The sequence below is a fragment of the Colletotrichum jinshuiense genome, chromosome 8, assembly GCF_051148585.1.
Source record: "Colletotrichum jinshuiense chromosome 8, complete sequence".
Classification (NCBI taxonomy): Eukaryota; Fungi; Ascomycota; class Sordariomycetes; order Glomerellales; family Glomerellaceae; genus Colletotrichum; species Colletotrichum jinshuiense.
Genome location: NC_139315.1, coordinates 430,346 through 444,236, shown reverse-complemented (window position 1 = coordinate 444,236; position 13,891 = coordinate 430,346). Strand labels below are relative to the sequence as shown.

The following is a 13,891-nucleotide window of genomic DNA, read 5'->3' as shown; positions in this document are numbered from 1 at the left end:
AATTACTGTGTACTCATGCACTGTCTTAAATCTTAACTGGCTCATTTTTTTCGTATATGAAAGAACTGTACGAAATGGATTTCGCGGCGAAGAAGACCAGGGTACTTTTAGGATGTCTTGATGTTCTATACAAGGCTTCAGCCAACGGCACAAGTGAAATCTCACTTGCGATTAACCAATATAGAGTCACTAAGGGTATTCATTTCTGCTCCCATTCTCATCAACCTCCTCAGCCTATGCCTTATTTTCGGCCCCAAGGAGGCCTCCTGATGATCCAACTGTACCTTCATGCGCGTCTGTTCCAGCCGTTTCACTGCACATAGCTGATGCAGCTGGAAATCTACCAAGTTCCAACACACTTAGTGGCTGTATCAAATCTCAATTTTGTGTTATCATTTTCCTTTACCTCCGCCAATATCTGAATATTGGATCCAAGCCTAATGGTTGTGTTGGACCTATCCGGCTGCAATATGGACAGGCGGGAAGAGGCAGCATCGGAGGTAAGGGATTTTACCTCCAGGCTGACGACGGCGTTATCTTCACTGCTGCTCCCACCACTGGCCATTTCCATAATTCCATTCTTCAAACAAGGATATTTTACCGAATATCTTGAGATATTCGTCGAGCTATTACGTGTACCAGTACTGTGTATTACCAAGAGTTTGTTTGTATTACAGTTCACGATGGTTTCTACGCCCAAGTCGACTTGTGCATAGCCACCACCAATTTGCACTGATACTATTGTACCGGTGATGACTGCTTGACGCAAGAAAGGGGTATGTCGAACATTACCCATTGCCACCGAAGTAGATCCGACATCAAGCGAGGCGCAGCTCTTCAAGGTTATTGGGACACTAAGCTGAAAAGACAACAACCTAGGGCCGGATGCTAAAGGCATTTCTAATTAAAGAATACTTAGAAGCACATTCACTTGTTTTGCTTAGAATGCAAGGTTTGGATAAGCATTACCCCTCTTTGCCTGGTTATTGGCGTGTCAGAGTCTCAAAAAGCAAGGGGGGTAATGCGTAAGTCATTTCAAAGCTAAGCACGTGGCGGAAGGTGGATCTACGTTAGCACCCGGAAGAAGAATAGGTGATAGTTCAGTACCTCTCTAAACCATGTCGGTGTGCAGCACTGCCTGGATAAGGATGGTATACTTAAGAATGTCAGCTCCTTCCGATGGCCAAGATCCAAAGGAAATTCACTTAGACTTGGCAAGAGGCAACCGAAATCAGAATGCTTGATATCCCCCTTGACGACCTTCAGAACCCCCGACCATTCGAGTCACGTCGCCCTTATTCGTCTATTTCCGATCCTAGCAGCATACCTCGCACCCGAAAGAAAATGGGAATACTGGTATTGCTTCTCTCGTACGCTCTCGACTGGGTCACTCTCGTTGTCTTGGCGGTGGCAGGCTTCCTTCTCGGTAACCTATCGCCACAAAAGCGACCTTTTAGTTTGGAAAATCCCGACATCAGCTTCCCACTCCACGACGATACTGTATCCGTCACGGTTCTGCTCATCGTGAGTGTGGCCGTGCCGATAGTGGTGATATTCGGCGTAGTCTTGTTATTGGTACCTGGCCCGACAGTCCCGAGAGATACTCCTCGGTCCCTTGTATGGACTCGAAAGGTTTGGGAAGTGCACGCCGGCTGGCTTGGGCTTATTCTGTCCGTGGTGACGACCTGGTTCGTTGTGAGCACAACGAAGAACCTCCTTGGCAAGCCTCGACCGAATGCACTATCTCGCTGCCAACCAGATCTGGACAACCTGGCGAAGTACATTGTTGGCGGCATCTCGAACTCAACATCTCTTGCTGTCGGGCAACTTGTTTCGGCAGACATATGCACCAACCCGGACAAAGGCGTAGTGGATGAGGGCTTTCGAAGTTTTCCATCGGGGCATTCATCCGTAGCTGCTTCGGGTCTCGTTTACCTAACGCTTTTCCTAGCGAGCAAACTCGGAGTTGTTACCCCGTGGGCTCCTCATCCAAATGTTCCAGGGGCCATTCACCACTCCGCCTTCCCCTCGCGCATAGAGATGGCAAGTCAAGCGGGCGCGGAACCACTGCCAATTTCACTTCGACGACAGGCCGCGGGTCCACCAATCTACCTGTTGTTCATCGCCTTGCTTCCCTTCGGCGCATGTATCTTTATCTGCGCTTCCAGATGGTACGATTTCCAACACCACGGCTTCGACATCCTTTTCGCTTTCGCAATCGGTGCAACTACCTCTTACGTTGCTTTTCGCTTCTACCACATGCCCATCAGCCAGGGTGCAGGCTGGGCTTGGGCACCACGCAGGGAGGACGCAGCATTCTGGTCGGGCGTGGGGAGGCAAGGATACGGGCGTATTTCGAGCAAAGCCCAACACGACTCCGTCTGTTAACGGCACAGCCCACTTGAAGCTACATGGCGCGGAATGCTTGTCAAATCCACCAATTATCAACATGGCATTTGAAAGGATCTTGCCACTTGGGAAGATTTTTTATACGCGGCAAACGAACTAAAACCATGGTCAGGGGCTTTTCAACACACGTGTAACCAGTCAAAAAAGCATCTTTCCGAGGGCGATCCTCTATCCCCGAAATAAATGTTGGACTCCATCAGCAGTTTTACCTAGTCGTTTAGTCCAATTTGAGTCATTGGAACTAGTGGTTTCGGTTTTGTGTTGTTGAGGAGCTCGGAGTTAACTACCCACTGGCACGGAGACCGAGGTCACGCACGTCCTTATCGTCAGCCACCATGGCAATTGACCACAGTCCCCCCTAGTCCCAACCTTGCCTAAATTTAGACTCTTGATTGTCGAATATCTTGTCTCCGAGCCGTGAGGCAACGTATGAGACCACACTTTGTTGCGAGATGTACATCCCCTACGCTGTCGGCAGTATCTCTTCGTGGAAACGAGGCGTTGTGTCTGAGACACGTCCGTATTCTGACGCAGAAGCGTTCTTCGTGAGCCATGGAACTATGGATACAACAAGGATATATATCCTGGTGGAAAGGCACTCGAATTCCGCATGACTGGCCTTGATCTCTCGTGGCAATCTCTATTTTGCTAATAGCAATCAATCTCTTCTCCGACTACCGTATCTGGCCGCTATCGCCCTTGCTGCCTTGCATTGATCACTGCGAGAATATCCTGAGACCTAGGTGTTTGCTGATCTCCATAAAACCAAATCCATAGGGTTCTTCTCACCAGCCGAACGTCTCACAGTGTACTTCTATGCTGCCCTCGCTTGACGAAATACAACGTGCAGCGGCAGTCTGCACAACGTTGGTGAGTGACCGTGGCCCACAGGCAGCAACCAAGACCCGTTGGCCTGATGCCACTGATTGCAGCGTCTGGACGATAGCTTCCTCGGCCTTTAGTTTGTCGTACTTGATATCGCATAGGCTCTCCAAGTCTTGAAGGCCGCTGTCTTGAAATACCGGCTCTACTACAGGGCCAGGCACCTTCTCCCAATTCCTGCTAGCGAGGATGGGACCCGGCGAGCCACTTCCAGCAATTTCTTTCGGCGCAGTTTGGGGACTTGGCACCGGAGGCTTCGGCTCTGGTGAGTCGCTGAGTGATACCAATGAGTTCTCCCGGGTAACATGCAGCGCAATGTTCATTCCAGACCCATGCCGAGATAAAGATTGAAGGTGATCTGCGAACCATTCCAAGTTTTCTGTTGCATTTTGTCAGCGTTTGCCCTACATGCGAACACCAGCGGACCATACGAACCTTTTTTCCTGACAGCCCAAATGAAGTCCACCCGCGTGTCAGTATTTGACTCCAGGTGTTGGAGCAGGCTAGTAGCTAGGCCGAACGTGAATGTAGCACCGCTGCCGCCGCCGATCAAAACCACCTTGTCGTAATTCTTGGGATTCGGAAATGATCCATATGGCCCATCAACGGACACCCGAACTGAGGTCCCAGGTTTCTGACCAGCATGGTCATAGACAGCTTTGGTGAACCCACTGTAGGAACTGAAAACCAGTTCCAGGCCTGCTTCCTTAGTGTTGGAAACAATGGTAAAGGGGTGAGTTTGGAAAGGGCGAATGCCCGGAATCCACACAAAGCAGTGAGACCCAGGAACAGCCCCTGGAAGGGGCTTCTTGATGGTCATACGGACACCGCCGTCGGGCAACTGGTAGAGGGTAGCGCTGTTGTTGACAAGGTTGTACAGCATCCTCGACCCCCGTATGAGACGGTCACAGCCCCAAATTGCGGCGGCGAAGACCATGGCCACAGGGATCTTCCACACCCAGTAGGGCCTGTGAAGGCCGGTAAAGATTACAGCAATGAGAAACCCAATAAGATGGCTCACATAGAACCATTCGTATCCCAGATTTCTGGCCAGGCCCAGTAGCAAAACAAGCATAGCGATGCCTGCCACAATGCCCTGCCAATTTTGATCTTCAAGCAAGACCGACCAGCGATTTTGGTTTGCGTAGTATACCATATAGACGATGGCGTGTAGAACCATCTGGAGCACGGCCGCGTATCCAGAAAGACGGTGGAAAAAGTTCAAGCGTTCGTAAGAGTGTCCCGTTAGAACACCGAGAGGCGTATTTTTCAGCCCAAAGAAGACACAGAGGGCAATGTTGGCAGCTGACATCCTACAATGATTACGTGAGCTTCAGACACGCAGAAGGAGACAAGGCCCAATCATACCATCCAAATCTAGCCGCAAAATTGCTTAGCTTCGCGTTGTCCACGTTGTGGAAGCACATTATGACATTGACACCAATGAACAAGATCGTCAACAAAGCGTGGCCTGCTGTCGGAAAACCCGGTACTTTGCGCATCATACAGCTATATATCGTTCTGCAAAATTGTGAGCTGTGGTGTAAACTAATCGAAAAGTTGCGTTGTCTTACCGAGACGTTCTGGCTAGGACCGAGATCCCCGATGACCGCGAAGATTTGGGGGACCTTGAAAATTTGCGAGCCAAGATCCCCGCAAAGTGGTAGGAAATGAAGATAAAAATCACAGCAGAGATCACCCCTGCGTATACTTTGACGTTCCATTCATTCAAGAGCTGGCGCGCATTGGGCGGCTTTGGTTGCTTTGCCGCGCGTGGTTCAATCATTTCGAACGATAATGGCTCGTCCGCCACTGGATTACGAGCTATGATCGCAACAAGAAACCAGACCAGAATATTTGAAGGTAGATAAAAGAGGTTGTAATGATCAACGAGAAGTTTGTGTCTGTTTTTAATCTGGATGCAGAAACATCCGCTACTTGAGGAAATCGCACTCAAAAGAGAACCCAACCGCCACACCCGCTGAAGCAGCCACAGCGGATTCTCACAAGGAAAACATGCTTGCTCTAAGATCCTCTTCTTCCTTGTACGGAATTCCAAGTAAAAAAATGCCTCAAGAGTTTGCAGGAAACAACGCCTGACCATCAGACTGTGACATTTGCAACGCAATCAACGCCACCCTGATTGGATCTAATCAGATCCCACGATAATCTTTGCGTGGCACCCAGGAGAGTGGCTCCGCCGAAAATTTAGCTTGTACTAAATCACGAGAAAGTCATTATACTTATTAGTGACTTTGTGTTAACCATGACAGGGTAGTCGGATGGCTGTCGACTGGGTGAAGTTTTGTTGAACCAACCAAAAGACCAAGAGTGCGCGCTTACTGCCGATATAGGACGGAAGGTTTCCGAAAACATGGCCGTGATTCTCTAGTCCCAAAGATAATCTTTCGATGTACTAAAATCTCAGTCCCACTTCATAAACAGGACGGTGTGAACTTAGTAGAGTAGTGCCGTCTCTGCCCAACATGACCACGGAATGCTTCTAGTTCCTCAAACGCCTAGCACTTGGATACAGTGTGTACTCGTGGTAAAGCCATGGTTTAGTGCGGTGACGTGACTCACAGATAAATTCTGCAAACTAACTCCTTGTACATCAGACGACATTCACTGAAAGTTAGTAAACGAATCTAATGCACACTTAACTGCTAAGGAGGGTTCGCCCAATCAATCAGCACTAAATGCACACATTAGCTTGTTTTTAAAAAGCTTAAGCTTCCATGAAGATAGTCAAGCTGCAAATCAAAGTGGTGTTGTTCTGGAATGTAGAGGCGATGCTAATGGTAACGAATGTAAAGCTCAGAGGTAACATCATTGGTGGCCGTGCTATACCTGCACAGGAAGCAAATCCGCGAGCGGAGGTGCAGAGAATGTAAGGGCGTAACCGTTGTCGGCTAACAATGTGTTGCGACGAGGTTGAAGCAAATGCGCATGGAAGCGGGTACAGTGCTTCAATCCATGCGAATCGTTCCGTGACCGTGTCCCAGAAAGGAATGTGGGGGCGTGACCAAAATCATCATCCAATCATGGATGAGGTATAAGCGGTCTACTTCGTAAGCCTTTATGCTTCACCAGACATCATCGGGGAAAAAGTCTTCAAGGCAGATGCAAGCACACTGCGAATTAGGAAACTTAATCAGCCTTAGCCCCTAACCATGCTTCGGGCCTGGCCGACTTGGCTTGCGGCCGCCACTGACAAGCCTGGGGCCGTCCAACTGCATATCTCCGAGCTGGTGGCACCACCAGCTCGGCTCTCCGAGGCTGTTGCCCATTATCGTGTTGCACGGCCTATTTCTCAACTACCTTACTCTTGGTCCAAGCGTCAGAAACCGTTACCGAACAGCATCCCCGGTTGAAAGCTCACACCATAGGGGGTGTAGTCAATCAGTCACAAACCCCGAGAGAACCCCAGGCTTCAACTATGACACATCCATAAAAGTCCAAACTGAAAGACGAGTATTTAGCGACGAATTACATTTGAGAGACAGTACACGTGGGCGAGGAATCGAGCAAATACCCACCAAAAAGACGTTCGTCTGGGTCGCTAATGTAAACGACATCGTGGACCCCCCCGAGATGCGATCTGCATGTTTACTGAGTAAGGCAGTACAGGCTCAACAGGTTTGCCTTCTAAAACTTGATACGACTATGGCAGACTAGGTCCTTGCGGCTGAACAATTAAGCCGCTCTAGCTGGACAGGAAATTTCGCTCGCTCGGATATTCGGGCCTTTAAACTATCCGTTTCGGGACAATTGTGGCGAGGCTCCCCAAGGCAGGCACCCAGAAATTCCATGCCCAATGGCTGGATAAACTAACGTCACAAACTGAGTATACTAAGGCGATCTCATGGTTAGAGGTTGAGCACAATTGTTTATTTGATGCCGCTGGAACAGCCCGCCGAACTCGTCTGGCGCCAGCCTACAGTTCACGGTGCGCCCCCAACAACGGTTAAAACCTCTAAAGTATTAGGGCGAATGAGTCGTCTAGTGAACGCCCCAGGGATAGAAGGTTGAAAGGTCCTTACTTGAGACGGGGTCCAGAGGGCTGGGCATCACAAGCGGACCGGTAGTGTACATCAGACTAGCGGAACTAAGACAGAGGGGCTAGGGGTGGGGTCCGGCTACCAAAAGCTTGGAAAAGCTTCTATGCCGCTACACAACTGAGAAAACCCGGTTGGCTTCCCAGCCATCTATCCGACTTGGCACAGGGGGCCCGTTGGTGACATGCCAGATAACCAAGCATGGACGAGATCGACGTGGTACCACCTTTTCGTGTTCGGTTCCACCGCTGCGAATGGCAAGCCGCGTCAAGGTCATCCTGCAAATACATCCCGAGGGGGTAGATTGTTGATTATCTCCGGACTGGGTTCCATTTCCGCGTTTTAAGCTGCAGCCGAACCTAGAAGTCTCGGTCTTACGAGCGAGCCCCAGTCCATCAGCCACCGCAGTCTGGCCCGCACCTACAACGAGTTGCGCTTTCTTCTGGACTCACATGAGACTCGCCCCATGGGAGGAAGCCATTTTACATTATGGACCTGCCTAAAGTGCGGAATGTCAGTCCAGGCCGGCTTTCTTTCCGGCTTGGACCAATCTTCGCTGAGGTGGCCCCGATACCCAATGGTACCCAACCCATCTTCTACTGGGTCAAGTCACACTACTGTGCCGTCTTATCCTTTGTGATCAATCTTTTAGAGCTTCCAAGTTTTATATGGAGATATTGAGGTTTTCTGTTTATGATATTTCTTCTATCTGGAAGCGGGAAACATCTTCCGCCATCTGACATGGCCCACTCTCCTTGGTTTTAGCAGAGGGACGGTCCACGAGTGGCATGTTTGACCACTTTGTAAGTCATCTTAACTACTCTGGTTCTCAATTTGATCTAAAAAAGACAAGGCTCCATATTAAAGCTTGGTCGAAAGACGGCGGCATTACGTGTGCTCTGTGGTATGGTGTAAGGGTTTGGAAAGACTGTGACGGGCGGCCGGGAAGAAGTCTACAAGGGGTGAGCCTGAAGCAATCCCCGCAAAACTGACTATTAGCAGGGCGAAGCAAGCTCACATTTCAGGGCGTATCATTGTGAAATACTTCTTATGTTCTACAGATACCTTATGAAAAACGCTATGATGTGCGGGTTATGCAAGGTCGGTTTAGCAAGCAATATGTCATAATCAGGGGGGTTCCATGAAATTGAGATTCAAAAAAATTGGTGATATTGTATCGAGATTTTCTACAATAAAGGCTCTTTTCAACTTTCGTCGCCTAGATGCCCAATCTCGGATTCTAACACGCCGCCGCCGCCGCCGCCGCCCCCGCCACAATGGGTAATTGAGAAACCGAATCTCAATCTAGACCTCAGCAAAGCATGTTAAAAACATGACATGTAGCCCACATATAGCTCTTGGATCTCTTGATTACTTTACCCTTAAAGGGTGCTCGTAATCGTTGAAGAGTTCTTCTCGGATTTGTCGGCCGGGCCATTGGAAGGGTGGGGAGAGTTGTGGCTGTCGCTGTCGCTGCTCTGCTCTACATTGCCAGCCGTCTTTGGCTTCATCAGAGGCCAGTGACCTTTGACCTCGTGAAATTTAAGGGTGGCAAGCCAGCTCACGACAAATATCCAGTACATATTGTACGAGATGACGGACCCGTAGGTGGCAGAGTTGTTCCAACCAAAGATGGCGTTCAGGAGACCCCAACCGCCACCACCGTTTAGTTGAGGACTGCAGCACTACAAAAAAAATCAGCCTTTCCGCTTTCTTCAGGAGTGCGGAACAGTGGGTGAAAGGATTGCGTATCGAAGTGGGAAGAGAAGGGCAATTCGGCGGGATTGACTGAAAGGTGAAGCGCGAAAAGTGGAGGAAGGCCGCGGCTGCAGGTAGGGCTGGATCGTAGCTAAGGTGTGGAGGTACCGTGGCCTTAGACATCACCACACCCCCGGCTTCGGTCCCACACGAACTGAGAAACACTTACGTTGACATGCCAGACGCTCTTGTCGATATCGTACGACCCAGGGCCGGTGCCCACCTCGGCAGCATCGCCGCCTACTGCTGTGTTCCATTTCTGGGCTTCGAAAAACCATACAGCGCGGGAAAACAGACCGGCAGCGACGATGTAGAGCAAGCAGGTAGAAATGACAAGGAAAAGTTGAATTCTGGAAGTTGACCCGCTCCTGTTGGCAGCATGTTAGCGACGGCAACATTTACTAGAACTCTAGACATGGAGGCTTACTTGTATAGAAGGTAGCTGACAAATATGCCTACAATCAAACCTGTAATAACGGGGATGGGAACGGCGGTGGCTGGTACGGCGAAGGTGACACCAGCCAGGAAGACGATGGCTTCTATGCCCTCGCGCAAAACGGTGATGAAGGGCAAGATAAACATCGCGTATTTCTCCTTGTTTCTCTTAAATCGGGACCCGTTCGATGACGACGAAGTCTTTGCACGAGGCTCCATAGCCTTTGACAACTTGACGCGCCACTTGTCTTGCAGCTTGCCGACTCTCAGAAGCGCAACTCCCATCAAGGTGATGATGATGGAAGCAAAGAGGGCGAATGAACCTTCGTAGTAGTATTCGTGGGCCTGCCAGCTGTCGCGACCAACCCCGTAGAAAACCCCAATGATGATGCCAGCAATGATGATGCAGAGGAGGAGGCCTAAACCCGTTCCCAGCCAAACCTGTACCGAGTGAAAAGTTAGGAAGCCGCTTTAACTTTGATAACGGACAGGGAGAGATGACGTTACCTGTTTACGGAGGGCCTTGTAGACATGGACATCTCGTTCAGGCCCGCCGAGGGTCTGCTTTAGGAATGCGAGAAGAACGGAAACGATGATGCCCGTCTCCAAAGACTCGCGAAAAACGACGAGGAAGACGGGCACTGAAAAGACGTTGACGGTCATTGCGCCTTGATGATTCGGGACGGTGGATCCAGAGATCTGATTGATAAAGAGAACGGTACGTCTAATCGATCGTAGAACCGAAAGCCCTCGATGGGACAGCGAAGGAATATAACGACGTGGTAGTGGAGGCAGGTGAGGAGCCCCGAAGAACTTTCAAATCTCTCCCCTGGGCAAAGTATATTGTTTCCCTTCCGAGGTCGGGCTTGGAAGATGTAGGTTACAGCGATGCGGGCAAAAGATGGTGGGAATAGGATCGCCGCAAACCCATCAAATCATGGTGTGTTTTCTTGCAAACTTGAAGTGAAAACAGGAAGGTGTGTTGGTATCATCACTCCCTCAGGGGTTACCGGCACCCCTGGACTCACCAGCCCCAAGCAAGCAATATCGGGTTGGGGTAATAGATTACGGGTGGAAATATTTCGGAGAGCTCAGTCATCTAAAGGTCCTCCTGGGTAACTAGGGGCATTGGATCCGCAACATGATCACCTGGACTGTGCATGAAACCACCACATCCTGACCCTGCCCAACTCACAGCGTAGGGTGGACCTGGTGGCGCGCGTCTGTCGCTTTGGAAGAATTTTCAGCAGCCATTATATTGACTTTCATGATGTATCATCATTGTACATGTACATGGTGTGGTCCATTAGCGAGCTGGAATCAATGGAGGCCCAACGCCGGCGGCTGATTGTGGGCGGTGAGGGGCATGGTGGAGGAAAGCGGCGCCATGCTAAGCTTTTTTAGTCTGCCAACCCCCCCCGGTGTCCGATGATCAGATGGATAAGATAATTGAGCGGTTTGTTTTCTTCCTCTCGGAAAGTGGCGCATCCAGAATGTGTGCTACGTTATGCGGCCTGGTCCATTCTGGATCTATTATCGTCCAATCGTGGGCGCGTAGCGAGGATGGGATAATTGGCATCTCTTCCGACTTGGCAGGTTGGACGACGCCGATGGCGGACTCTCCAGACATCTGGGGCCTCGCGTACATCTGTTCAAATTACTGCCATAGGCGATACATGTCGCCTGATGTCCGTTCTTTTTCAGATTCGACACACAGATAAAGGTTCTCTCCGTTTCCCTGCTGGAACCAGCACAACATCAGGGTCAGTCGCCATCTTCCAACTCTTAGCGCTTCGTCTCGGAACCATTTCCAACGAGACACACTCTTTTGGCTCGAAAGACTTGCTGCCATGGCGGCACTCCTTTCCCTGACGCTTGCGTGGCTGGCTCTCAGACCTGTTGCTGCCGTCACGTACGATTTCACCGTCGGCTGGGTGACTGCCAACCCCGATGGCGCCTTTGAGCGGCCGGTGATTGGCATCAACGGACAATGGCCGATCCCTCGCATCGAAGCCACGGTTGGTGAAAATATCATTATCAATGTCCACAACGACTTGGGCAACCAGTCAACCTCGCTACATTTCCACGGGCTCTTCATGAACGGCACCACCCATATGGACGGCCCGTCGCAAGTGACCCAGTGCCCGATCCCGCCCGGATCTTCGTTCACCTACAACTTCACAGTAAGTCAACCTTTTTGTTTTGTTTTGTTTGGGAGAAGAAAGATAGCCATAGGGACCACCGACAATCAAACTGAAAGCTTTGCTGACCACAAACTCTTGCAGATCGCCCAGCCCGGCACATACTGGTATCATTCCCACACGAAAAGCCAATATCCCGATGGTTTACGCGGGCCGCTGATTATCCACGATCCCGACAACCCCTCTATTGGCAACTATGACGAGGAAATTGTCATGACACTGTCGGACTGGTACCACGAGCAAATGCAGGTCCTTATCCCGCCATTCATGAGCAAAACCAACCCCACGGGTGCGGAGCCCGTGCCCAAGGCGGCCTTGATGAACGAGACCCAGGATCTCTCCATCTCTATCCAGCCGGGCAAGACCTACATGTTTCGCGTCATCAATATCGCAGCGTTCGCTGGGTTTTATCTGTGGTTTGAGGGCCATAACATTTCTATTGTGGAAGTGGATGGGGTCTACACCAAACCCGCCACGGCTAACATGATCTACTTGTCCGCCGCACAGCGCTACAGCTTTCTGTTGACGACAAACAACAACACGAACCAGAACTACCCGATAGTCGGTAGCATGGACACAGTAAGTTGGGACTTGAATCCAAACAATACAGTACATCTACTCCCGACCTGCCGCTGACCACCTATTGTTTAGACATTATTTGATACCCTGCCTGACGATCTCAACTGGAACGTCACCAGTTGGTTGGTGTATAACCAATCAGCCCCGTTGCCGGAAGCGACGATGGTTGATGAGCTCGATCCATTTGATGACATGACCTTGGTTCCTCACGATGAGTTGGAGCGTTTCCGCGAGCCTGATCAGACTGTGGAGCTCAATGTCATCATGGACAACCTGGGCGACGGTGCCAACTATGCCTTCTTCAACAACATCAGCTACAAAAGCCCAAAGGTCCCCACGCTATACACCGCACTCACAGCCGGCGATATGGCAGAGAACCCCGAGGTGTACGGCACCTACACTCACAGCTTCGTGTTGAAGAAGGACGAGATTGTCCAGATCGTGGTCAACAACCTTGACTCGGGCCGCCACCCCTTCCATCTTCACGGACACCATTTCCAGGCTCTCTACCGCGGCGCCGAGGAGAGCGGCACGTTCGAGGAGTCGAACATCACCGAAAGCGACTTCCCCGCGGTTCCGATGAGGCGAGATACTCTCGTCATATGGCCGGACGGAAACATTGTTCTCCGCTTCAGGGCGGATAACCCAGGTGCGTCTTGCATTTGCCCCGGAATCACGAGAACCGATGGCTGACTATCCCTTCTCTATCAGGCGTCTGGCTGTTCCACTGCCACATCGAGTGGCATGTAACCTCCGGTTTGCTCGCGACCTTTATCGAGGCGCCGCTGGAGTTGCAAAAGACGCTCGAGCTTCCCCAGAACCACCTTGATGTCTGCAACACTGGAGGGGTCCCCGTTTCGGGCAATGCCGCTGGTAACACGAAGGACTGGTTGGATCTCAGCGGACAGAATGCACCGCCTGATCCCCTCCCAGCTGGGTACGTATCACTCCCCGAAACTTTCCGCAATCTTGCTGACGGCAATCCAGATTTACGGCCCGGGGCATCGTTGCCTTTGTCTTCAGCTGCATCGCGGGATTGCTGGGCATCGCCGCTGTGAGCTGGTATGGCATGTCAACCTCGGGTGGTCCCGTACAAGCCTCAGGCTCCACGCTGATGACCGTCCCTCCTTCCGGACCTATTGATGTCTCCGATAATAGTGAGCAGATCAGGGAATCCAAAGCCTTGTAGTAGTTTGGAATCTGTGGTGTGGCGGCGAACGATTGTGTCAGCGTCGATGCAATTCGATTTACGATTGTATACCCTGGACCTCGCCTGCGCCAGTTCTGCAACTTCGCAACTGGACTCGGTGGTCTCTTGAATTTCATGCCCAGATAGTTATATTTATTATCCTCTTTACCCAGTGTCCATATGAATGATATAAGTGCGCCATACATATAAGAACAAGGCCGTGCTACCCTCAGCTCGAATTCCGTCGTGACTGATCTCGTTAAAGTTTTCCTATGGCATTTTTCGTCTCCAAACTTGGTTTTCAGCTGTGTCAGTCCACTCCGAACTGTTACCTGTGTCGGGGGATGGTTCAAAATATCATGACTGGAACGAGTTGAGAC

General features: G+C 50.7%; 3 protein-coding genes across 3 annotated transcripts; 1 reads left to right on the top strand and 2 right to left on the bottom strand.

The window, feature by feature from the left end:
* Positions 1 to 3,194: 3,194 nt before the first annotated feature.
* EsH8_VIII_000124 (ferric reductase family protein) lies at positions 3,195 to 4,796 on the bottom strand (the record flags this gene model as incomplete). Its single annotated transcript, XM_083269166.1, has 3 exons — positions 3,195 to 3,670; positions 3,727 to 4,604; positions 4,660 to 4,796. The coding sequence occupies 3 exons, from the start codon at positions 4,794 to 4,796 to the stop codon at positions 3,195 to 3,197; spliced, it is 1,491 nt and encodes a 496-aa protein (XP_083128934.1).
* A 3,935-nt stretch (positions 4,797 to 8,731) lies between these two features.
* Positions 8,732 to 10,205, bottom strand: EsH8_VIII_000123 (FTR1 family protein; the record flags this gene model as incomplete). Its single annotated transcript, XM_083269165.1, has 4 exons — positions 8,732 to 9,034; positions 9,277 to 9,475; positions 9,535 to 9,983; positions 10,050 to 10,205. 4 exons carry the CDS (start codon positions 10,203 to 10,205, stop codon positions 8,732 to 8,734), a joined length of 1,107 nt encoding a protein of 368 aa, XP_083128933.1.
* Positions 10,206 to 11,392: 1,187 nt separating this feature from the next.
* On the top strand, positions 11,393 to 13,511 carry EsH8_VIII_000122 (multicopper oxidase; the record flags this gene model as incomplete). Its single annotated transcript, XM_083269164.1, has 5 exons — positions 11,393 to 11,725; positions 11,828 to 12,322; positions 12,395 to 12,971; positions 13,034 to 13,259; positions 13,310 to 13,511. The coding sequence occupies 5 exons, from the start codon at positions 11,393 to 11,395 to the stop codon at positions 13,509 to 13,511; spliced, it is 1,833 nt and encodes a 610-aa protein (XP_083128932.1).
* Between the last annotated feature and the right edge of the window lie 380 nt (positions 13,512 to 13,891).